Source organism: Oncorhynchus mykiss, chromosome 19 (genome assembly GCF_013265735.2).
Source record: "Oncorhynchus mykiss isolate Arlee chromosome 19, USDA_OmykA_1.1, whole genome shotgun sequence".
NCBI lineage: Eukaryota > Metazoa > Chordata > Actinopteri > Salmoniformes > Salmonidae > Oncorhynchus > Oncorhynchus mykiss.
The window spans coordinates 29,594,900-29,618,536 of NC_048583.1; the positions used below are offsets into that span (position 1 = coordinate 29,594,900).

The following is a 23,637-nucleotide window of genomic DNA, read 5'->3' on the forward strand; positions in this document are numbered from 1 at the left end:
TAGAACTTTGGCCTATTGGAAACTGCAACTCCCTATTACATTGCACAGTTCGGGCATTATCTGATTTGTTTCTAGAGAAACTGCAGCACAATGTGTGCAACATGGGAAACACGAAATGGAATTAAAATAACTGAACCGACATCTGTCAGCTCAGCACTAGTGTTGGGGGGGGGGGGGGGGCTCCCTAATAAAACTCAGGGGGAAAACTAGTCGTCCTCACAAAAGTTGAGTGAAAGATTAGAGCCTTACGCTTATAGCTCTTGGCTTTTCTTACTAGCACTGACTTTGGTGATAGCTGCTTTATTGAAGAGTAGTTTTACTTAGAACTACATCACAGTCATAGTATGTGTGATGGTGAAAGACAACTATCCTCCCCATTACACTCTTTTTCACCATTCTCCCGTCTCTCTGTCCATCAGGTCACAGTGCAGTGGACATCACCAAGGTGGCTCGCCGGCACCGCATGTCTCCCTTCCCCCTCACCTCCATGGATAAGGCCTTCATCACTGTACTGGAGATGACCCCTGTGCTCGGCACTGAGATCATCAACTACAGAGGTGGGTCGGACGGACTGACTGACTGACTGACAGTGGGACGGACGGACAGACCAACAGAGACAAGTTGGAAAATTGACGGCCGGACAGACCAAAACACAAATGGACGGACGGAGAGACAGACCGACGGAGAGACAGACCGACGGAGAGACAGACCGACGGAGAGACAGACCGACGGAGAGACAGACCGACGGAGAGACAGACCGACGGAGAGACAGACCGACGGAGAGACAGACCGACGGAGAGACAGACCGACGGAGAGACAGACCGACGGAGAGACAGACCGACGGAGAGACGTACAGAAAGCTCAGTCATGCCCGTGTCACCGGACATGCCTTTCTTTCGATCCCTAACATCAGCCATACTGCTCACTCAGTCTTCACTACTGTCTGTATGGCTGTTGACGCCATACTGCTCACTCAGTCTTCACTACTGTCTGTATGGCTGTTGATGCCATACTGCTCACTCAGTCTTCACTACTGTCTGTAGATGTTCTGTATGGCTGTTGACCCCATACCCTCTCTATACCCCTGACCTTCTGTCTGTAGATTTTCTGTATGGCTGTTGACTCCATACCCTCTCTATACCCCTGACCTTCTGTCTGTAGATTTTCTGTATGGCTGTTGACTCTATACCCCTGACCTTCTGTCTGTGGATGTTCTGTATGGCTGTTGACTCCATACCCTCTCTATACCCCTGACCTTCTGTCTGTAGATGTTCTGTATGGCTGTTGACTCATACCCTCTCTATACCCCTGACCTTCTGTCTGTAGATGTTCTGTATGGCTGTTGACGCCATACCCTCTCTATACCCCTGACCCTCTGCCTGTAGATGTTCTGTATGGCTGTTGACGCCATACCCTCTCTATACCCCTGACCCTCTGTCTGTAGTTCCCTTTACCTATTGTCTGTATTACTGTCTGTCTGTGTCATATGTGTGTTGAGCCCATGATGTTTCTGTTCCTACAGCTGTTCCACCTGACCCAGATGCTCTCCATTCCACCCTGTCTATCGGTCTGTCTGAGTCCCCGCCTACCTGCCTGTTCTCATCTTTCAATGGCTTGATTGTTGATTGATTGATTGTTTTGCAAGCCAATAAACAGCACATTGTGACTTCACATAGGTCAACTTTAGGTGCTTAGGCTGCTCGTTTACACCAAGTAATCTGGGTTTTTCAAAGACACACTTGATAGTACATTTTACACTATGAATAGAGCTGGGGAAACTAGCTTCTGGTAGAATTGACCCATGGCTCTCTAGAATACGGAGCATGGTCACCCATACATAACAAGAGTCCATAGTATACACAAGTCCAGAATGAAAACCGGGTCCATATTTTATTTCTGTCTCCATCCATCGTCTTGTTTTCTCTACCAACACTTAACTGAGAGCAGTGTCCGGTGCATGTTGAATGACTCATGGCCTCAGTCACCTTGCTGCCTGCAGTGTGTTGCTGATTGGTATATTTATGGCTTCTGTGTGTGTCTATGGGAAGGGGTGTGCAGTGCTATATATTGGGGGTGGTTGGGATAATGTAGCACGTGTGTGAGCAACAACGACGGCCCCTAACCTGCGTGGCCCCCGGCAGGCCATGGTGGAGCAGACCCCATTTAAGCCCATTTGGCCCCTAGAGTGGGGCGGACTGGGGGAAAAAAAACAACACCTTACTTTATCTCCGCCACAGCCATCACAGGAGGAGCGCCAAAGCAGGAGAGGAGAGCTGTGGCTGGGGGCCCGTGGGCCAATCATGCTAATGTCGCCTCCTCCCTGGCGCCCTGGCATTACACAGGTCAGTGATGTCATCGGTGACGTCATGCCTCCCTCCTCACCACCAACCACCACCCCACTGAAAAGAAGATGAAAAAAAAAAAATGACACCACCCCCACTGCCTGCCCACTTCCCAGAGTGCCCACTGCCCAGACCATGGCAGACAGGGTTCCGGTTGGGGGTCTGTGGGCGACGGGACGACGACAACACCTTCCTCTCTCTTCACTGGGTCATTTCATCTCCTGACCACTAGGGGGCAATAAAGGGGCTAGGCCAGGCCATAGGCTGCTACTTGTGCTGATGTTGCGGTTGCTTCTGAATCTGTTGCATGATCTGGCTGCTTGCAAAACCCACCCACTATCCTCCTCCTCATATTACATTAGTATTGTACATTTATGGAGGACCTTTCACCACGATGGCCTGAGCAGTTGGGTTCAGTACCCACGCCGTGTTAGAAAAACTCGGGAGGAGTTTGTAATGCATGTAAAAAAAATATATATATGTAAATGCAGGAGTGGGCGGGTTTTACTCTGCCATACCTACCGCCCTCTGCCAGCACAGCGAAGGTCAAATGTGAGGGCTCAAGAGTTCATCCACCCCCTGCCAGTTGTGACTGGAATCTATGTGGGTAGAAGAGATGCCCACTACCCACCCAGGCAGCACATAGACACACAGGGTTGAACACTGGGGAAACAAAACACCCCACAGCTCAGACAAAACGTCTCAGAACAACCATGTTCCTTGTGCTTGTTAAGTTTTTTTGCAGGGCGTCCTGCTCCATTGATTTCACTTGTTCTCTGCTCCAAGCCTGAATAATAGATTTTGTATATGTTAGAGACGTTTCCGTTTCTCTCCTTTCTCTATCTTTCCTCCTTTCTCTCTCTTTCTTACCCCCTCTCTCTTCTTTCTGTCGGCCATGAGAGAAGTGAGTGACCCAATTCTGGGAGCGCTTTCTGTGTTGTCATTTCCCATCTCCCATCATCTGCATATGCAACAGCCGCTGGGCACAAGTTTGTCGTCCACCACGGGATGGGGGAGGCACCCAACCAATCAGGCTCGAGCGAGTAAGGCCTAGAGCAGGGGTGTCAAAGTCAAATGGACGGAGGGCCAAATAAAAAAATCAGCTACAAGACGAGGGCCGGACTGTTCGAATGTTCATTGAAAAATTTTTAAATGACGCATATAGTCTAGTGAACCTAATTGAACCTACTGAAAACCTAACAAATATATTACAATATGATCAGATAAATAAAGCAATATTTTCTTATGGCTCTGTCAGTAATCTTTAATTTTCAACAGACACAAAAGACAAATTTCCTTTATATAAATATCCCCATAACATGAACATTAAATGAAAGAAACCGGTATTCAAGGCACCATCAGTAGACTATATTTTCTATTTTAGCAAAAGTGGGCTAAATTTACTTCAAAGAAAAAACAATAATAGCAATTTTCTATCATCCACTCAACTGAAATATTTTAAAAATATAATTGGATTGAAATACAAAAAAATAAAGTGCAAAAATCTATTAATCAAAAACAACACTTTGTTTAAGGAGAAGTAACATGCAGTGAAAACAAATATTAAATTTTAACTTTTAAACTTGAACTGAGTAAAAACTCTAAATATGTGATTGCACAGTAATGTTCACTTGTCTGAGGTTGAGGGTGATACTTGGTGGTGTCCCATCTTTTCCACAAGTTCATCAATGTTCGGGGTAAGGCTCTGAGCTGAAGAAATCCTCAGAATTGAGTGGAGGTGTTCAGCAGTAAGTCGACTTCTGTGTGATGTTTTGTTCAGGTTCATCAAAGAAAACAGTTGTTCACACAGGTATGTGCTGCCAAAAATAGACAACATTTGAGCAGCCTGGATGCGCAGCTGGGGCATTGTGCCGGGGAGGAAACGGGCGAACTCCGCAGCACCCACTGCCGCATATTTTGCCCTCAGTGCATCATTGCATTGGAGGTCAATCAACTCCATTTGGAGGTTTGGTGGTGAGCTTTCCACGTCAACAGCAAATGGGTTACCGAGCAGTTCCAACCTGCTTTTTTGTGCTTCAAAGTCAGCAAATCGGCGTCGAAAGTCAGCGGCAAGCATACCTATTTTATCAGCCAACTGTGTGCTCGGGAACGCACTGGTAGAGAGCTTCTCTTTCATGGTCTGGCAGCTGGGAAAGTGGCTCAAATTTTCTTTCCGCATCTGCGTCTCCCACAGAGTCAGTTTGGTTTTAAATGCCTTCACTGTACTGTACATATCAGAGATGACACGATCCCGACCCTGCAGCTGCAAGTTTATTGCATTCAGATGACTCGTAATGTCACACAGAAAAGCCATTTCACACAGAAACATTTCGTCTCGGAGTTGTGTTGTGTCTTTCCCTTTGCTGTCCAAGAACAGACAAATCTCCTCACGAAGCTCGAAACATCTTTGAAGCACCTTTCCCTGGCTTAGCCATCGCACCTCTGTGTGATAAGGCAAATCACCATGCTCCGTTTCTAACTCCGTCAGAAATGCCTTGAACTGGCGGTGATTCAAACCTTTGGCTCTGATAAAGTTAACTGTGCGCGTGATGATGCTCATTACATGCTCCATTTTCAAGGCTTTACCGCACAACGCTTCCTGGTGTATGATACAATGATAAGCTGTCAGCTCACCTGTCGCGTTTTCCTCTTGCATCTTTTCCCGTATCTTCGCCACCAGTCCGCTCCTGTGTCCACACATCGCAGGTGCTCCGTCGGTTGTCAAACCCACGAGTTTTTCCCAAGGCAGCTCCATCTCATTTACACATCTTGACACCTCTTCATACAAATCATGCCCCGTAGTTGTGCCATGCATAGGACGTAAAGCCAAAAACTCCTCTGTCACGCTTAGGTTGGAGTCCACTCCGCGGATGAAAATTGACAACTGGGCAATGTCAGAAATGTCGGTGCTCTCATCCACAGCCAAGGAATATGCAATAAAATATTTTCCCTTTTTCACAAGCTGCTCTTTTAGATTGATGGACAACTGGTCTACTCTCTCGGCAATGGTGTTTCTGCTCAGACTCACATTTAAAAAGAGTTGCCTTTTTTCTGGGCAAACTTCGTCACAAACTTTAATCATGCAGTTTTTGATGAAATCCCCCTCCGTAAATGGCCGGGCTGATTTAGCGATCTCTTCTGCCAAAATAAAACTGGCCTTTTGTAGCCTTTGTTCCATGTCCATATTCTTGTTTTTGTCCGCGTGTTTCGTTTCATAATGTCGTCTCAGATTATACTCTTTCAGTACCGCCACACTTTCTCCACACAGAAGACACACAGGTTTTCCAGCTACCTTCGTGAACATATACTCCGACTCCCACCTTGTTTGAAACCCCCGGTTCTCAGTATCCACCTTCCGTTTTGCCATTTTTGATGGGTATCTGAAAGTTAATTTTACTGTGATGCTGACGACTGCTGTGCCAATAAATATTGAAATGAAGCAGCCTACTGCTCGGTGCGTCACCTTTGCATTGTGGGAAATGTAGTATTGGTGCGTGTAAAAGATCTGCGGGCTGCCGGCTTGCTGCGGGCCGGTTCTAATAATAAATCAAGATCATCCCAGGGGCCGTAAAAAACCTTCTTGCGGGCCGGATGTGGCCCGCGGGCCTTGACTCTGACATATGTGGCCTAGAGCGAGGCACACTGCAGACAGTGGGACAGGAAGGAACACACACTCTTTGTGACGTTAACGCACAGAGCGTCAGGGAATCACAAAGCCAGTGCATGACCCCGTCACTAACGTAACCCAAGAACACATTCAGGAAGGTGATGACACAAGAAGTCCCTGAACTCCCAGAACAAAAGGGCTCGCGAGAGCGATAAGTTCACCTCACCAATCAACAGTGGTTGTAGGTCGCCTGAGGGGGGTCTAGCAGTTTGAATCCCACCCACTGTCCAAAAAGAAAGGCAGACCAAGGCACTCTTCACCCACTGTCCTTTTAACAATCTCTCCTCCCAACTGTCCTGTCTCTGAAAGAAAACAGTACGTGTAGAAGCCCGACTGTGTGAGATAAAGTTGAGCATCACTCACACTGTGAGTTAGTGCATCGACGGGCCATAGGCTCTCTGAGACCAACCCAAAGTAAATATGGGCAATGGCGTAACGGCGGCGCCAGGAAAAACTCTTCATGAATCTTTGAAATGGCCTGTTGACTCTCTCCGATGGCAGTAAGTAAGGGCTCAGGGTACTTTTACAAAGTGCTGTTTTCTCTTGTTGGTTAATATAATGATAAAAGGAACACCTAAGAGATTGATGGGCCCAGAGGGATGGAGATTGGATATTTAAACTAAATTCAGGAGGTGGAGGCTGTGCCGGTGTTGTAAGAATCACTGTTGGTGTTTTGGTAGTAAAGCTATCACAGGTGTACAAACACATACATACACACACACACACACACACACACACACACACACACACACACACACACACACACCAGGCATCAGGAATGTCTGTCTGTCCTGTTATGAGGAAATAAAGTGTAGTGGGAATATTTTATGGTATCTGTCTTTGTTTGTTGCTCCTGTTGTGGTGTGTAATGCATCAGGTTGCAGTTTTTCTGTTCTAATAGAGAGAAACATATGCTATTTTTGAGGGCCCCTTGTGTCTACCTGTCTTGTCGTTGTGTGTGTGTGTGTATTTTCTGCTGTGTGTGTAGTTGAGTTCTGTCTTGCGTTCCATGGGGAGTTGTGCGATTGTTATTAACCAGCTACATTTTGGTTGTCTTGTCAGCCAGCTTGACGGAGGCGTGGCGAGTGTGTCGTGGCGCTCCATTCGCTGTGTATTCGTCTGTTTCCATAGATACCTCCGTATCCATCTGTTTGATCACGGTATAAAAGACATGTTCTATATTTAGCTGCTCATCAGATGTGGTATTTTAGAACAGTAAGTCTCCTCTAATCATCCTTCAATAGAGGAGAAGCCCGCTTGCGCTCTCTCTCTTTCTCGCATCTCTCTCTTGCTCTCTCTCTATTTCTTTCTCTCTCTCTCGCTATTTCTCTTTATTTCTTTCTCTCCCTCTCGCTATTTCTCTCCTCTCTCTCTCTCTCGCTATTTCTCGCTCTCTCTCTCTCGCTCTCTCTCTCTCGCTCTCTATCCTCTCGCTATTTCTCTCTTTCTCTCTCTCTCTCTCTCTCTCTCTCTCTCCCTCTCGCTATTTATCTCTCTCTCTCTCTCTCGCTCTCTATCCTCTCGCTATTTCTCTCTCTCTCTCGCTATTTCTCTCTCTGTATTTCTTGCTATTTCTCTTTTATGTGCTGAGAGTGAGCTCTCCGCTCTCTCCACGGAGGAGAGTGCGTGCGTGCGCGTGTGTGGCTGTGATTCGTAGCTCCGCTGCGTTAGCTAGCGTCAGTGTAACACTTGGCTCCCCCAGCCTTCTCTTTCCCTCTCTCTCACGCACGCACGCACGCTCACGCACACACACATCTAGCAAGGGTTTCATGTGATGTAGGCTTATCTGTGTGTCTCGATTTTTGTTTTTCTTCACAACCTACTCAACACCCTGTCTTGTCCTACCAGCATCTGTCTCTGTGCTGTTGTCAACAGGTTGTGTGGCAGCATGGTTATATGTGTTCTCTGGCCCATCCTCACTGCACTGCATACACACACACAAGCATTAACCAAAACATAGAGGGACACAGCCTACCCCGCCAGCATGCATATCACACCTTGTGTATTCTCCTCCTATTGATGTGTGAAATGACAAACTTGTTTCTCTTCTCTCTCTTTCCCATCCTACCTTTTCTCCTATTTCCACTCCACTGCACTTTGCTCTACTGTTGTAGATGGGATGGGTCGAGTCTTGGCGCAGGATGTTTACGCCAAAGACAACCTGCCTCCGTTCCCTGCGTCAGTCAAAGATGGCTACGCCGTGCGAGGTGAGATGCCAGGACGAGTGCAGTAGTTTGAGAGATTGCAAACCATTTAACGCTAGACTTTAATGCTTGTTTTTGTGTCTTTTGACCATTGCACCCTTTTCAGCTATTTATGTCTCACAGTTCTCTCGCTCTCTCCTGCTATCGCTTTCCCCATCCCTCCCGCCCTCTTTCTCTCTCTCTCTCTCTCTCTTCCTCTCAGCGGCTGATGGTCCTGGAGATCGCTTCATTATTGGAGAGTCACAGGCAGGACAGCAGGTGAGGTCCTTTACAGTTTGTGAGCCCTGATATTCTGGAGTGTTGCTTTGAGAACATACTATAACAGGAGCTCTCTTTCCTTCTCCTACCTCTGTGTGAGTCCGTGTATTCCCATGGGCTGTCCTGCAGCGTGGAGTTCCACAGGTCACTGGCTCAGCTGTGATTACAAGACTCCACAGAGACAGACCATGTCCTCTCTCTACCTCTACACAGAGTTATATCAGGCTCTACTCTACACACAGACCCTGTCTCTGCAACGCTCTGCTCGGCTTTCTTACAATTGTCACACGGCCTCCACTGTGGAGTCTCGTGTTCAAGAGTTGCTCAAGTGCGTCTTGTGAAAAATGGCGTACAGTCAATTAGATTTTTCCCAATTGTAATGTTAACTCTACTCCATGCCGGCAGTTATAATGCATAATTATGCCGCTATAATGCCTTAAAATTCTAGTCATAAGCATGTTTAACACCTTTTTATAATGTCCAAGTTGTGTGTGTCCCTATAGCCCACGCACACGGTGATGCCGGGTCAGGTGATGAGGGTGACAACGGGGGCTCCTATCCCCTGTGGGGCGGATGCTGTGGTGCAGGTGGAGGACACTGAACTGCTCCGAGAGTCTGAGGACGTGAGTCAACTTCCTGTCCCAATCTCAATTTGTCACAACGAGCTTTACTGGAATACACTGTACAATAACATACGGTCTGTCTCTCTCCTCTCTCTTTCTCAACTCACTCCCCGTTTCCCTCAACACTCTCTCGTCTGTCTCCTGTACCTCCTCTCCACAAACTGACAGCTTTTGTATATTGTACATACACTTACTCGTCTGCCACAATCCTCTTCGTTACAATATACTGTACTGTATGTCGTTGCAGGGCACAGAAGAGCTGGAGGTGCGGATCTTGGTACAGGCACGCCCTGGACAGGACATCAGGTGAGCGATAAGTTTTGGGTTGCACCAATCAGGACTGGTGGGGTCAATTCCATTTAAATCCAGTCAATTCAGGAAGTAAACTGAAATTCCAATTTTCCTGAATGCTGTTCTGTATCAGTACTATACCAAACAGCCATGTATGTCTGAGTGCCAGCCCTCTGTCTCCCCTCCCTCCAGGCCTATAGGTCATGATATAAAGCGTGGGGAGTGTGTCCTGTCCAAGGGAACCCACATGGGCCCCTCTGAGATTGGCCTGCTGGCCACCGTAGGAGTCACTGAGGTGGAAGTGCAAAAGTTCCCCGTGGTGGCTGTCATGTCCACTGGCAACGAGGTGAGCGCAAGCTCGCACGTTTTTGCCTTCTCTCATGGTGTCTTTAATACCTGGGGTTAGAGAGGCGGGTACTACGGCAACCGATTTCTGGGTGGAATCCCAGGTCTGGTGGAATCCCAGGTCTGATGGGAAGATCTTGCAGGATGTGAGATGGTTTCCGATAGACAATGGATAATAAAGTAATCGTGTGTGTGTGTGTGTAGCTGTTGAACCCAGAGGATGACCTGCACCCAGGGAAGATCCGGGACAGTAACAGATCTACACTGCTGGCCACCATTCAGGAGCACGGATATCCTACCATCAACCTGGGCATCGTCGGAGACAAGTCAGTGAACATAACCCTCAATAACTATAGGCTTGTCTACCCTCCTAGAAAACATTGGGCCGGTTTCCATGGACACACATTCCTCCTCGTCCAGGACTAAACCTGTGTCTGCAGAACTGTAGATGGATATATATATATATATATATACATACATACATACATACAGTGCCTTGCGAAAGTATTCGGCCCCCTTGAACTTTGCGACCTTTTGCCACATTTCAGGCTTCAAACATAAAGATATAAAACTGTATTTTTTTGTGAACAATCAACAACAAGTGGGACACAATCATGAAGTGGAACGACATTTATTGGATATTTCAAACTTTTTTAACAAATCAAAAACTGAAAAATTGGGCGTGCAAAATTATTCAGCCCCTTTACTTTCAGTGCAGCAAACTCTCCAGAAGTTCAGTGAGGATCTCTGAATGAGCCAATGTTGACCTAAATGACTAATGATGATAAATACAATCCACCTGTGTGTAATCAAGTCTCCGTATAAATGCACCTGCACTGTGATAGTCTCAGAGGTCCGTTAAAAGCGCAGAGAGCATCATGAAAAACAAGGAACACACCAGGCAGGTCCGAGATACTGTTGTGAAGAAGTTTAAAGCCGGATTTGGATACAAAAAGATTTCACAAGCTTTAAACATCCCAAGGAGTACTGTGCAAGCGATAATATTGAAATGGAAGGAGTATCAGACCACTGCAAATCTACCAAGACCTGGCCGTCCCTCTAAACTTTCAGCTCATACAAGGAGAAGACTGATCAGAGATGCAGCCAAGAGGCCCATGATCACTCTGGATGAACTGCAGAGATCTACAGCTGAGGTGGGAGACTCTGTCCATAGGACAACAATCAGTCGTATATTGCACAAATCTGGCCTTTATGGAAGAGTGGCAAGAAGAAAGCCATTTCTTAAAGATATCCATAAAAAGTGTTGTTTAAAGTTTGCCACAAGCCACCTTGGAGACACACCAAACATGTGGAAGAAGGTGCTCTGGTCAGATGAAACCAAAATTGAACTTTTTGGCAACAATGCAAAACGTTATGTTTGGCGTAAAAGCAACACAGCTGAACACACCATCCCCACTGTCAAACATGGTGGTGGCAGCATCATGGTTTGGGCCTGCTTTTCTTCAGCAGGGACAGGGAAGATGGTTAAAATTGATGGGAAGATGGATAGAGCCAAATACAGGACCATTATGGAAGAAAACCTGATGGTGTCTGCAAAAGACCTGAGACTGGGACGGAGATTTGTCTTCCAACAAGACAATGATCCAAAACATAAAGCAAAATCTACAATGGAATGGTTCAAAAATAAACATATCCAGGTGTTAGAATGGCCAAGTCAAAGTCCAGACCTGAATCCAATCGAGAATCTGTGGAAGGGAACTGAAAACTGCTGTTCACAAATGCTCTCCATCCAACTTCACTGAGCTCGAGCTGTTTTGCAAGGAGGAATGGGAAAAAATTTCAGTCTCTCGATGTGCAAAACTGATAGAGACATACCCCAAGCGACTTACAGCTGTAATCGCAGCAAAAGGTGGCGCTACAAAGTATTAACTTAAGGGGGCTGAATAATTTTGCACGCCCAATTTTTCAGTTTTTGATTTGTTAAAAAAGTTTGAGATATCCAATAAATGTCGTTCCACTTCATGATTGTGTCCCACTTGTTGTTGATTCTTCACAAAAAAAATACAGTTTTATATCTTTATGTTTGAAGCCTGAAATGTGGCAAAAGGTCGCAAAGTTCAAGGGGGCCGAATACTTTCGCAAGGCACTGTGTATATATATACAATCAGAAAGATAGGAGGGTCTAAACTATGACCGTTCCCCTACAGCCCAGACGACCTCCTCAATGCCCTGAACGAGGGCATTAGCCGTGCTGATGTCATCATCACCTCAGGGGGCGTGTCCATGGGAGAGAAGGTAAGATCCAAACAAAATGAAATGTTAATTAAAAATAAATAAAAGAGAGAGAGAGAAGGGGATGAGAGGTGGGGCAGCGAGAGGTGTGTTTGTGAGAGCGAAATCAATTCCGTCGTGGCTAGATAGTAGGGGCTGGAACTCATTTTGGAATTTGCCACAACTGTTTGTTTTCTATGTTGAACCTCGCGTACTGTCCAACTTATGCACTCTGCTGCCATCTGTTGTTCTGACCCAGCTGTTACTCCTTAGTGATGAACCTGCTGGTTAGGCTGACCTTTTGTATGTTTACTGCTTAGCTGAGTTCTCTGCTTCCCTCTTTGGGTTTTCTGCTCCAATTACTTCTGTGATTGGATCACACATTTTACACCTCACCATCTGTCAGAGACCGGCAGACATGTTAGAGATGCACAAAGTTTCCATTCGATTCGATGTTCAACCTCTCGCCCATATATTCTTTGCGATATCAAAATCGACTCAGGGAAACTTTATCGGGCATGAAATACATTCTATGATATTATATTGTATTTACAGTGTATCTCTTTTGTGTTTCAGGACTACTTGAAGCAGGTGCTGGACATTGACCTCCATGCCCAGATCCACTTTGGACGGGTCTTTATGAAGCCAGGGTGAGACGTGATGGGGATTTAATTGTACAAAACTTAAATAAAAAATACATTTTGGTACCAAAGTTTATGCCTTCTTAATTCATGAAGTTAGGCTGGTTTAGACAAGATGGATAGTCAGTCATGAAGGTCTCACGGAGTTTGTCTTCTCTCCTCTTTAGTCTTCCCACCACGTTCGCCACTGTAGACATTGACGGGGCACGGAAACTGATATTTGCTCTACCAGGTACTTCATACTGAGATCTGCATGTCATGTGTACCGTGCGTGTGTGCAGTATTTTGTGTGTGTTTTTTTTTTGTGTGGTATAAATGTCGTTGTTGAGTCTCAGGACTGGCAGGGGACCGCTTGGTCTTGACTGAGATCTCAGGCACTCATCTGTGTCTCTGCTCTGAGTCCAAAACGCCACCATTTACCAACCAAATATGTTTCCTTGAGGGAAACATGTTATATTAATGCAGCAGCATGCCCTCAGACAGAGGTAATGTTCCTCTTTAATCACACTCCCCGTTCAGTTTCCACAGCATCCTGGAACCCTTCCAACCCACAGCAGCCATTTCTTTTTTTCCTCTCCGATTTGACCATTTTCATTTTAGTAAATGAGATGTAATATTAGTATTAGAACTATGTTTGCGTGAGGGAATGTCTGTGTTTGTATTTTTATATCAGCCCTCCAAAACCGTGCTCCTGTGTTTTTATCTCAGACCCACACAGCCCAAAAAACTCAAACCACAGCCAGCCCTGAACCCCATCCAACCAAACCTGAAATTTGACCCACCCAACCAACCAAAGTGCCCTACCTCCTCTCTTACTCAAGCCTGCTGACAACAGCCTCTTGTCCCTCTACTTTCCTAGCATTTGACCTGGCCCCTCCACACCTCTTCAAAGGCCCCAGCCCTGGACCCCTTAGTCCCTTGCCCAGGCCCCCTGCTTCTGCCCGTCCTATTGCCAACCTGCCCCAGCCCCCCTGCCTTGTCTCTGCCCGTCCTACATATGACCGGAGGGCTAGTCTGTGGCTGTGGTGACCGCCACTCTTTTTATATTCCCCCTTTAAGGTAATTTCACCTTCAGAGACACAGGCGCCATTCGCATCGACCCTGTGCCCGACAGTGAGGCAAGCAGGGTGCCCGTGCCACCGCCCCCGCGCGGAAGTAGGTGCTACCAACCTGGTCGACCATACTGTACCGTTCAGTGTGCTGCTCTCTACCTGAAAGCAAGCTTACTTCAACTGAGCTCAGAAAACGGAATTTAAACTGAAAATGGGAAATGTGTTTTTTCTTTAAGAGTGCTTAACTGAAACTCGACCCAACTCAAATGATATGGGCTTCAAATTTTCAAAAAAAAATGCTAACTTTTTATCAGGCCAAATGGATAAATTTTATTTTTGTCTCCCAGACTTTGGGCATGTTTGGGGGCATTTTTGTCTGTTTTTTATTGGTGATTAAACTAAACAAGATCACTACACCTTTTAGTGAACCCAAACTTGAATCTTAACAAAAGATAAAATAAACTTTAGTTTTTCTTTACTTATGTGATTTTTCTGTTCTGTTTTCTGAGAGAGAAATATTGTTTTGTTTCTTTAACGTTTCTGTGGCGTTGCTGTTGGTTCTGTCGCTCCTCGTTTTGTTTCTCTGTGTGTCCCCGAGCCCCTGCCCCTGTGAGTATCTATCCCATGATTCCATGCTGTTGCTTGTTGTTGTGATTTGAGAGCGCCGCTCACCCTCTCCACCTGCTATTGCTACCCCTCACCTCTGCTTGTTGGTGTAAAGAAACAGCACTCACAAACTTGTCCCACTCTCCCCAAAGAGCTCTCACCCACCAGTCCCTCCTCTGTGAACACTTTCAAAGGCAGAAGCGTACATGTCTCACCTGTCTGCCTCCCCATCCCTCCAGCCCCAGCCCAGGTCCACAACCGCAGCCTGGGTCGCATACAGACAGGCCAGTGGGGTGAAGAAAACCACTCCCCTATGCACTGAGCCCTTGTCCTGTCCTACAGGGGCTACTAGCTGGAGCATGTCAACAACAACAATGCTCCTCAACCCCAACCCGTCCAAACCTTCCCAGGCCTATCCTGCCGTCTCCCTCCTCAGCCCTGAACAGTGGTAATGTCCCGTCCTTGTCTCCCTCTCATCCTCAGCACCTCTCTCTCTGTTGGTCAGGTAACCCAGTGTCTGCTGTCGTCACCTGTAACCTCTTTGTCATCCCTGCTCTGAGGAAGATGCAGGGGATCCTGGACCCTCGACCCACCATCATCAAAGCCAGGGTAGGTTAACAGCACTGGCTGTTATGGAGGGTTTCTGGACACTAGGTTGTAAAATACAGGTTAAGACAGTGTCATAATTAAAGGCAGTACGTTAAAAAATAAACACATTTATTGGAACCTGCGCTGTTGCTGATTCTAAACCATTAACATTATAAACGTGACCAACGGTCGATAAATTAAAGTAATAAAGTGGCTGTCGATCATTTGAAAAACATTTACAGTGCATTCAGAAAGTATTCAGACCCCTTGACTTTTTCCACATTGTTACGTTACAGCCTTATTCTAAAATTGATATAATAATTTTTTTCTTTCATCAATCTACACACAATACCCCGTAATGACAAAGTGAAAACAGGTTTTTAGAAATGTTTGCAAATGTATTAAAAATAAAAACTGAAATAAGTATAAGTATTCAGACCCTTTGCAGTGAGACTCGAAATTGAGCTCAGGTGCATCTCGTTTCCATTGATCATCCTTGAGACGTTTCTACAACTTGATTGGAGTCCACCTGTGGTAAATTCAATTGATTGGACATGATTTGGAATGGCACACACCTGTCTATATAAGATCCCACAGTTGACAGTGTATGTCAGAGCAAACCCAAGAAGACTCAAGGCTGTAAACGCTGCCAAAAGTGCTTCAGCAAAGTACTGAGGAAAGGTTCTGAATACTTATGTAAATGTTATATTTCTTCATTTTTTTTTTTTTTGCAAACATTTCTATAAACATTTGTCATTATGGGGTATTGTGTGTAGATTGATGAGGTGGGGTGGGGGACGATTTAATCAATTTTAGAATAAGGCTGTAACGTAACAAAATGTGGGAAAAGTCAAGTGGTCTGAATACTTTACACAATGCACTGTAAATGAATAGAATGGCAGTAAAACAGTTATCCTATGTGTTTGCTGAGTAGTTAGCTGAAATTCACTACAATTGTTTATTTTCCACTTGATGGCAAACTTTCTGTACTGCTAACATTCACTTCCAGTCATTTTCACTCCAGCGCTAGTCCAATTAATGTATTTATTTTCTAACGCATCTGCATGGAATTATTACGTTGTCTTACGTTATTATGTTGTACTACCTAGTCTGGACAGGGCTGAAATACAGGCACATAATGAAAAAGTGTGCCACCTTGCAGTCATGGTCCTTGGAGCCAGATATGCAGGTCATTCGAGCTTGCTGCATAAGTTAGGGAGTTTGAGCGAGAGCTGGAGAGGGTTTTTATACACACAGCAAATACGTTGGGGATTAAGTTGAGTGATGTCGTCATTCTGCGCCCTGCTCTCTCCTGTGTGTGCGCAAACAGCTGTCCTGCGATGTAAAGTTGGACCCTCGTCCAGAGTACCACCGCTGCATCCTGACATGGCACCACCAGGAGCCTCTGCCATGGGCACAGAGCACAGGTATTATCACATACTAAGTAAATACACAATAGTTTGTCCGCATGTGTTTGCATGGACAAATGGATAAGGGAAAATGCTTATCCGAAAGTTTATCCTTGTAATTTTATTGACTCTCTGTTTCCCCACCCTCCTCTCCCCCTCCCTCTATCCCCCACCCTCCTCTCCCTCTCTCCCCCTCCCTCACTCCTGCATCCCCACCCTCCTCTTCCTCTCTCCCCCTCCCTCACTCCCCCTCCCCACCCTCCTCTTCCTCTCTCCCCCTCCCCACCCTCCTCTCCCTCTCTCACCCTCCCCCTCTATCCCTTTTTACCACCCTCTCCTTCTTTCTATCTCACTCGCTTTATTTCACTCTTTCTCCCCTTCTACAGGAAATCAGATGAGTAGTCGATTGATGAGCATGAGAAGTGCCAACGGGCTGCTGATGTTGCCTCCTAAAACAGAGCAATACGTGGAGCTGCATAAAGGAGAGGTTGTGGATGTGATGGTCATAGGACGGCTATGATGATGTCATCTTACAGGGACAGATAGATAGACAGGAAGAGGAAGTGGTGCATGTCCACATATCATAACTATTCTGTAATATGTAACGGCACAGCTAGTTTTTATTGATTTGGATAATAAAGTTGATCAAGTATAATTAATCACGAACACAAAATAAATGAGTACATACATTGATCATGAAAATATTAATTTGAAAAGATCATTGTATTTCAAAGACAAAATGTAATACCTAAAAAGTGGAGGGAAAAAATATATAAAACATAAGAGAATTATTCTGTAATATATTATATTATTATTATAAGTATCATGATTATTATGATAATTATTAATATTATATTATCATATTAAGCAACTCTTGTTTCTCTTTCATCCTTGCAATTGCTTTGCGTGTTCAACCCTAGACCTTATAGATAGATAGCAGTAGCATTTCAATAGGAAGCTGTAGGTGCTTAACAGGATTAAAAAAGAAAGCCTATTTTCTTATCTCACAAAAAGGTTCAAAATACATCTTCTTTTTTACAACGAAAACCCTTTTGAGATTGTCAGAAGTCCCTATGTTCTGATTATCCACCCTTCTCCTAAAGTGTGCATTTGCACACTCCCAGTCATTTAAATGCATGGGTTTGGTGTAGGCATTGGCTGGAGGTAGTTTCCACCATTGCTAAATCCATGCAAGAAAGAAAACAGGAAAAGAGTGGAGAATCAGGATGTAACCTTGGTGCTCTGGCTTGATAGGAGGAGTGCTTTCAGGGTCCTGAGGGTGCCTTTAGGTGACAGCTATCTTTACCTCCCTTTAGTATTCTTCTCTTCTATGCCACATTATATGGGCTTCATTATGCTTCATAATGGCTTCACACAGCTTTGCTTGTCGTTTATCTTGTGAGTCGTGTTTATGTGCGCAGTGCCAAAAGTGTCGGGCATCATGACGAGAACTGGGTCTGTATTTATAAAGTGGCTCTGAGTAAGAGTGCTGATCAACGATCAGGGCCCGTATCCACAAAGCATCTCAGTGTAGAAGTCCTGATCTAGGATCTGTCCATATAATCTTATTCATGATGATCTGAAATACAAAACAGATCCTAGATCAGAACTCCTGCTCTGGGATTCTTAGCATTTCGCCTCACCTGCTTTAACATCTGCTAATCTGTGTATGCGACAAATTAACTTTGATTTGATTTTTATTTTAGATGCTTTGTGGATGCAGGCCCAGTTCCCCCCGGTCTATATAATCTTATTAATTATGATATATAAAACTAAACTGATCCTAGATCAGCACTCCTACCCCTTTATGAATACATGCCTTAAAGGTGGAGGAAGGCAGCGGCCCCGCTTCGTCAGTCTAACCTCACCTGGTACTAAAGTCCCACCCAGAGATACGTATATCCTGGCTCTGGTCCCACCCTGTCCCCTGCCCTTCTACTCTACCAACACCCCGCTCTCCCCCACCCACACCCCTCCAGGACTGCTCACCTCACACACACTAGTACAGATAGGTGAGGGAACTGGGGTAGGGAGAGAACTTTATTTTATTTGTTTAATTTCAGAAGGAAGAAACAGCTTATTTAAAGTGCTGACTGCCTTTTTAACAACTATTAAAACAGTGTACAGAAAAATAAATAAATAAAAAAGAGTGATATTGTACAGATATTATGGTGACCAGCACTCCTAAAGAAATTAATGAAGCAATGAGGAGATATTGAACTCTGTACTATAAAAATTCTGTAACAATATTGATGAAGCTGATGAAAAATAAAAAATCCTTGATCATTATGTAAAACAATTAGTTCAGTCTCTTATTTATAAACGGACATGTCCTCTTGGAATTTTTTTAAACTATTCTATGTTACAGATAGGTGAGGGAACTGGGGTAGAGTACATAAAAGTATATGTGTTTCTACAGCATTGGTCCTTAATTTGATTGCCTTGATTTCAGCAAAAAGCGTTGCAGAAAAACACTGACTTTTTAAAATGTAATTTACCCTCTTACTTTATAGATGTAAAGTCATCTATCATTGGATAGATGACTGACTGTGAGCAACATTGACCAATCGCGAATATTGTTTCATGAATGTAACGTTACTTGTGGCGCTGTGGAGCAAATGGGATAGCCTTGACGTCTCAACCCTTGAGTTGGAAATGACTTCTAATAACGCAAGGCTACGGCGGGAGAGAGGGTTTCGACTGATATTGTGACACAAAGTTAGGAAAGTTGAGTCTTTCATCACTCAGTTGATACAAAAAACAATGGCGGAACATTGGACACCTCAATGAAGGATATATTTTTGAAAGCTTAAAAGGGTTAAAAGTGAGTAGTTCTCTTTCATTTCAAATGTATTTTGCTGGCATTGTTTGCAACAGGTTGCCAGGAAGCTAACGTTAGCTAGCATGCTAGCATTATCTAGCGCGAGCTTTTAAAGTTTATGCTACCTGGTAAACTAGCATAATAGAGCATTTCACATCAGGTTGAACTAAAGCTGTTGATATTTCAACTGTGTGGGTTAACAACAAAATAGTGTATTTTCTTGCGTAGAATTATCACCGAAATGTCCATGTCGCTTTTCATCTGAACCCATGTCACAGCGGAAATTGTCGCAATGCCAGGCTAGTTGGCTTAGAAGCTAGCAGAGCGGACTAGTATCTAGCCCAACCCATAGAAATGTAATGATTCTAGCTATTTCTATGGCCCTACCTGTTGCGTGTGGGAAGTTTGGGTGCCTTCATTGATGCACTGTTTAAACAGGCATTTTGCTTACATCTTTTGAATAAGACAACGTTTTACATTGGAGTTCTGCTACTAGCTCGCAAGGTGGAATTCTACGTATAAAAAGGGCTCATGCGTCTCAAAATTCTGGTATTACAGTCTGGAGTCCGGACGCCAGGATTCGTGCCTTACAACCCAGTCACTACTGTATTATGTCTCAACGTTAGATTGAACCAGTTTACCAGTTCAGGACAGATGCATGATGTCGACAAAGGGGATGAGGAGTCTGTTTTTGACAGCAATGCAATACCGTCTGACCAGAGAGTCATCAATCTATCATCAAACTATCAGCACTGAAGTATGCTGTACCACTGAGGTTATGCCAGTATTGTGATCAATCGTTTCATTCAATGTTTGTCTGACCAAAGCGTCAGTGACTAACACATTTATTTTTCGGTACATTACAGTATTATATGTACAGGTCACACCGAAAAGCAACACACAATGAATGGTATCAATGAAGCCCACATCCAGGTACTGTAGTTTAATACAACCTTATCAATCAGACAGTGCCTGCACTGGTCACTTTTTACCTACAGCCTGAGACTTTCTTGGCTAAAAAGAACAGTTCCAGTCTTATCAGTTTACTTAATCACGTGCCTCCAGTCAGCTGACAGTGTTATGCTATTCACAGATAAGGCCAATTTTTTTCAATTATTATTTTTAACATTTTCTTTGGGTGGTCAGCCTCCAATCACTCACCTAAAATAGCCAGGAAGGACCCTACCCACCTTGCTTATCAACACCTTTGAAAGTGGTTGGTTTTCCCTGAAGTGTAGACTTTACCGTGAAATGCTTACTTACAAGCCCTTAACCAACCATGCAGTTCAAGAAGAACAACATATTTACCAAGTAGACTAAGATAAAAAGGCTATAAACAGGGGGCACCGGTACGGAGTCAGTGTGCAGGGGTACAGGCTAGTTGAGGTAATCTGTACTTGTATTTTGAGGCAAAGTGACTATGCATAGGTAACAAACGGTGAGTAGCAGCTGTGTACAAGAGGGGGAGGTCAATGTAAATTGTCCGGTGGTGATTATTATGAATTGTTCAATAGGGTCTCAATTCTAAAATTCACCTGTGCTATCATTTCTGATAATAAGCTACCGTATGCATAATAGACATGAAGGTATTCAGCTACCTGTATCTCTGAAACTTCCCCTCATTCATCAACAGCTGAGTGAGCCTAATCAAAATTGACTCCCAACTATTATGACTTCTGCTTTCTAATACACTTTCAGAATGAGTTAATAATAAAAAATTAATTGCAAGAGGTTGGCCCTGAAGACACTTTACTCATAGTCTATCTAGCCTATAGCTTTTGAAAATTTTGTAAACATAACGGTTGTACATGGAGGTCTTGCGACTTTCACAAATTCAGACCTTTAGGGACACATGCAAAGTGGTCATTCTGGTCAACTATGCCCAGCAACAGCAAGTCGAAAATGATGTTTGCTACTAGGCCTTCTGCCAGGACTGGACTCCTTGGCTTATGGGCTACATTTGTAGATTAGACTAGCTGATTGGATTTCTCTGACTGTATCGGTTTCAGTGATAGCCAGGGAGAGGGAAAATTAAAGTGCTAATGCTTCTCCCTGTCGAGTCATGTTACCTAGCTAGCAACGCTGATCTGAGGAACTTCCTGGAAGTGTGTGTGTCCAGTGTCCAGCAGTCTCTCCTATGTAGCAGATGTAATGGCATCACCTTATAGGTACAGTAGATATTCTGCGAACAAAGAGCTAGGCTGTATCATGTCTTTTTCTCTTGTCATTTATCCTACTTGTTTTGTGTGAGGAAGCTCATAGCAGCCTACTTTCACATTTTATTTGAAACACACACAATAGCGAGGTGAGGACTGTTGAGCACGTCTGCAGTGATCAGGGCCTGCTCCGGGAGGGACTGGACCCAGGCCAGGAACACACAGTAACTCAGTGTTCTCTCTGACCTGTTTGTGTCCCCCAGGAATTCTCAATCTGTCGCTCACTCACTGTGAGGGGAATCACTGTCCCCCGCCCCTGCTGTCCGCTGTTAATTTAGCCCCTGCGTGCTTTTACTGCTCTCCTCTATTCAGACCTCGCTTCAAGATGGTGCTGAAGACCCCTCAAGAATAGCATAGCACCCCCTAGAAAGATTTTATTACTACATGTACACTATATTACAAGCACTCCAATGCAATAACCAAGCGACCCCAGGTTTGTTTTAGATTAACTTATTGTTCCCACTTACTGGCTAGAATTTCGAATCGGCTCTGTCGGACCTTTTCAACCAGGGGGGCATTTGTTTGTCCACTCACAGTCATGGTTGACTAGACAGAGACAGAAGCTGTGTTTGAATACTCGTACTAACTATACTATTTGTGACATAAATTGAGTATATAGTTAGGATTTTGTACTACATTCGCCAAAATACGACGTATACAAGCAGTGGACACTATTTCCATGCTTTTAGGGCCCATAATGTGATTCCTCAGAAAATGGGCGTGGCTTCACCACGTTTTCAGATTTGAAGAAAATGGTGGAAAATATGCAGCCGAAGTCCGACGAGCTTATGCAAATTCATTGTTTTAACTAATGACAAATGTTGAGCAGTGTAATGACTTTTCAAAAAATGTATGTTGGCTGACAATTTGTAGCTACGCTATCCTTATGAACCACATAGACACCTACTGCTGTAATTATATGCTATGTTAGCTAGCTACCTAACATAAGTTGGCTACTAAGGGTGTGTTCGTAAATTCAATCTTGAGTGCCAGAGTGCCCTCTGGGCGTTCGTAAAATGAGCGTTGTCAATTTGTCCGTTCTAAATTCAGAGCGCACACTGGACGCTCTTGAGGAGTAGAGTTGAACTGAACGTTCTGACCTCAGTCAAGCACTCAAGCTAACTGGCTAGCTTGCTAGCTACTTCCATACACAAATGAGAGAACACCTCACTCTGACCGTTTTACTTACCATAGCAGAGCTGGTTAGGCTGTTTTCATGCCGCTAGCTAGTGGGGTGCGCGCTAATAGCGTTTCGAAAGTCACTCGCTCTGAGACTTGGAGTGGTTGTTCCCCTTGCTCTGCATGGGTAACGCTGCTTCGAGGGTGGCTGTTGTCGTTGTGTTCCTGGTTCGATCCTAGGGAGGAGCGGGATGGAAGCGTTACTGTTACACTGGCAATACTAAAGTGCCTATAAGAACATCCAATAGTCAAAGGTATATGAGATACAAATGGTATAGAGAGAGAGTCCTATAATTCCTATAATAACGACAACCTAAAACTTCTTACCTGGGAATATTGAAGACTCCTGTTAAAAGGAACCACCAGATTTCATATGTTCTGAGCAAGGAACTTAAACGTTAGCTTTCTTACATGGCACATATTGCACTTCTCCAACACTTTGGTTTTGCATTATTTAAACCAAATTGAACAGGTTTCATTATTTTTTTTGAGGCTAAATTGATTTTATTGATGTATTATATAAAGTTAAAATAAGTGTTCATTCAGTATTGTTGTAATTATCATTATTACAAATACATTTTTTTTAAACGGCCGATTATAATCGGTATCTGCTGTTTTTGGTCCTCTAATAATCGGTATCAGCGTTGAAAAATCAAAATCGGTCGACCTCTAGTTGCAACTGCCAGAATGTTGCCCGTAGGAAGAGTTTGATAGCTGATAAGTGTACTTCTGCAACATGTTATCAAAATGTTACTGTAAATGCCATGATCTTATATGGACTAAAGGTTTTTGTATTACCCCCTTTTATTTCTCTCCCCACCATCACACTTCCCTTCTCTCCACCCCCTCTCTCTACCCCCTTCCTGGTACGAGGTGGTACGGTACATCACTCTCTTCCCCTTCCCTGAAATGTTCAATATTCCGTGTTGGAATGTGGAATGAGAGTTCTGGAGACGATAAAAATCCTGGTCTGTTTCTTCTCCACAGTGACGGGCTGAGAGGATAGGATACACTGGCCCACAGCTAAGGTGTAATGGGGACTTAGCATTCTCTGATTACATGGTATCAGAAGAAAGTTAATAGGCCTAGTTGATTTCTCTCCTTTTAATATGAGCCAAGAAGTGAGTATAAAAGCACCATTTGGGAATGCAAATATATTTAGC

General features: G+C 44.4%; 2 protein-coding genes across 19 annotated transcripts in view; both read left to right on the forward strand.

The window, feature by feature from the left end:
- The window catches only part of LOC110497637 (gephyrin), a 127,414-nt gene extending 108,860 nt beyond the window's left edge, over positions 1–18,554 (forward strand). For 8 of the 17 annotated variants that reach the window (XM_036954628.1, XM_036954618.1, XM_036954616.1 and 5 more), the window contains 15 exons: positions 420–557; positions 1,523–1,567; positions 8,124–8,216; positions 8,416–8,471; positions 8,975–9,094; positions 9,342–9,400; positions 9,578–9,731; positions 9,935–10,056; positions 11,899–11,986; positions 12,539–12,612; positions 12,771–12,835; positions 13,663–13,758; positions 14,767–14,870; positions 16,180–16,276; positions 16,645–18,554. In XM_036954628.1, coding sequence (XP_036810523.1) covers positions 420–557; positions 1,523–1,567; positions 8,124–8,216; positions 8,416–8,471; positions 8,975–9,094; positions 9,342–9,400; positions 9,578–9,731; positions 9,935–10,056; positions 11,899–11,986; positions 12,539–12,612; positions 12,771–12,835; positions 13,663–13,758; positions 14,767–14,870; positions 16,180–16,276; positions 16,645–16,778 — 1,445 coding nt within the window. In that variant the 3' untranslated portion in view covers positions 16,779–18,554. Of the gene's footprint in view, positions 1–419; positions 558–1,522; positions 1,568–8,123; positions 8,217–8,415; positions 8,472–8,974; positions 9,095–9,341; positions 9,401–9,577; positions 9,732–9,934; positions 10,057–11,898; positions 11,987–12,538; positions 12,613–12,770; positions 12,836–13,662; positions 13,759–14,744; positions 14,871–16,179; positions 16,277–16,644 lie in introns of those variants that run through there. The other 9 variants (XM_036954622.1, XM_036954627.1, XM_036954630.1 and 6 more) reach the window with 4 other exon arrangements.
- Positions 18,555–18,881: 327 nt separating this feature from the next.
- The window catches only part of LOC110497636 (MAGUK p55 subfamily member 5-A), a 49,420-nt gene continuing 44,664 nt past the window's right edge, over positions 18,882–23,637 (forward strand). For both annotated transcript variants that reach the window (XM_021573876.2, XM_021573878.2), the window contains exon 1: positions 18,882–19,082. The gene's annotated coding sequence lies outside the window, so the exon portion shown is untranslated. The remainder of the gene's footprint in view (positions 19,083–23,637) is intronic.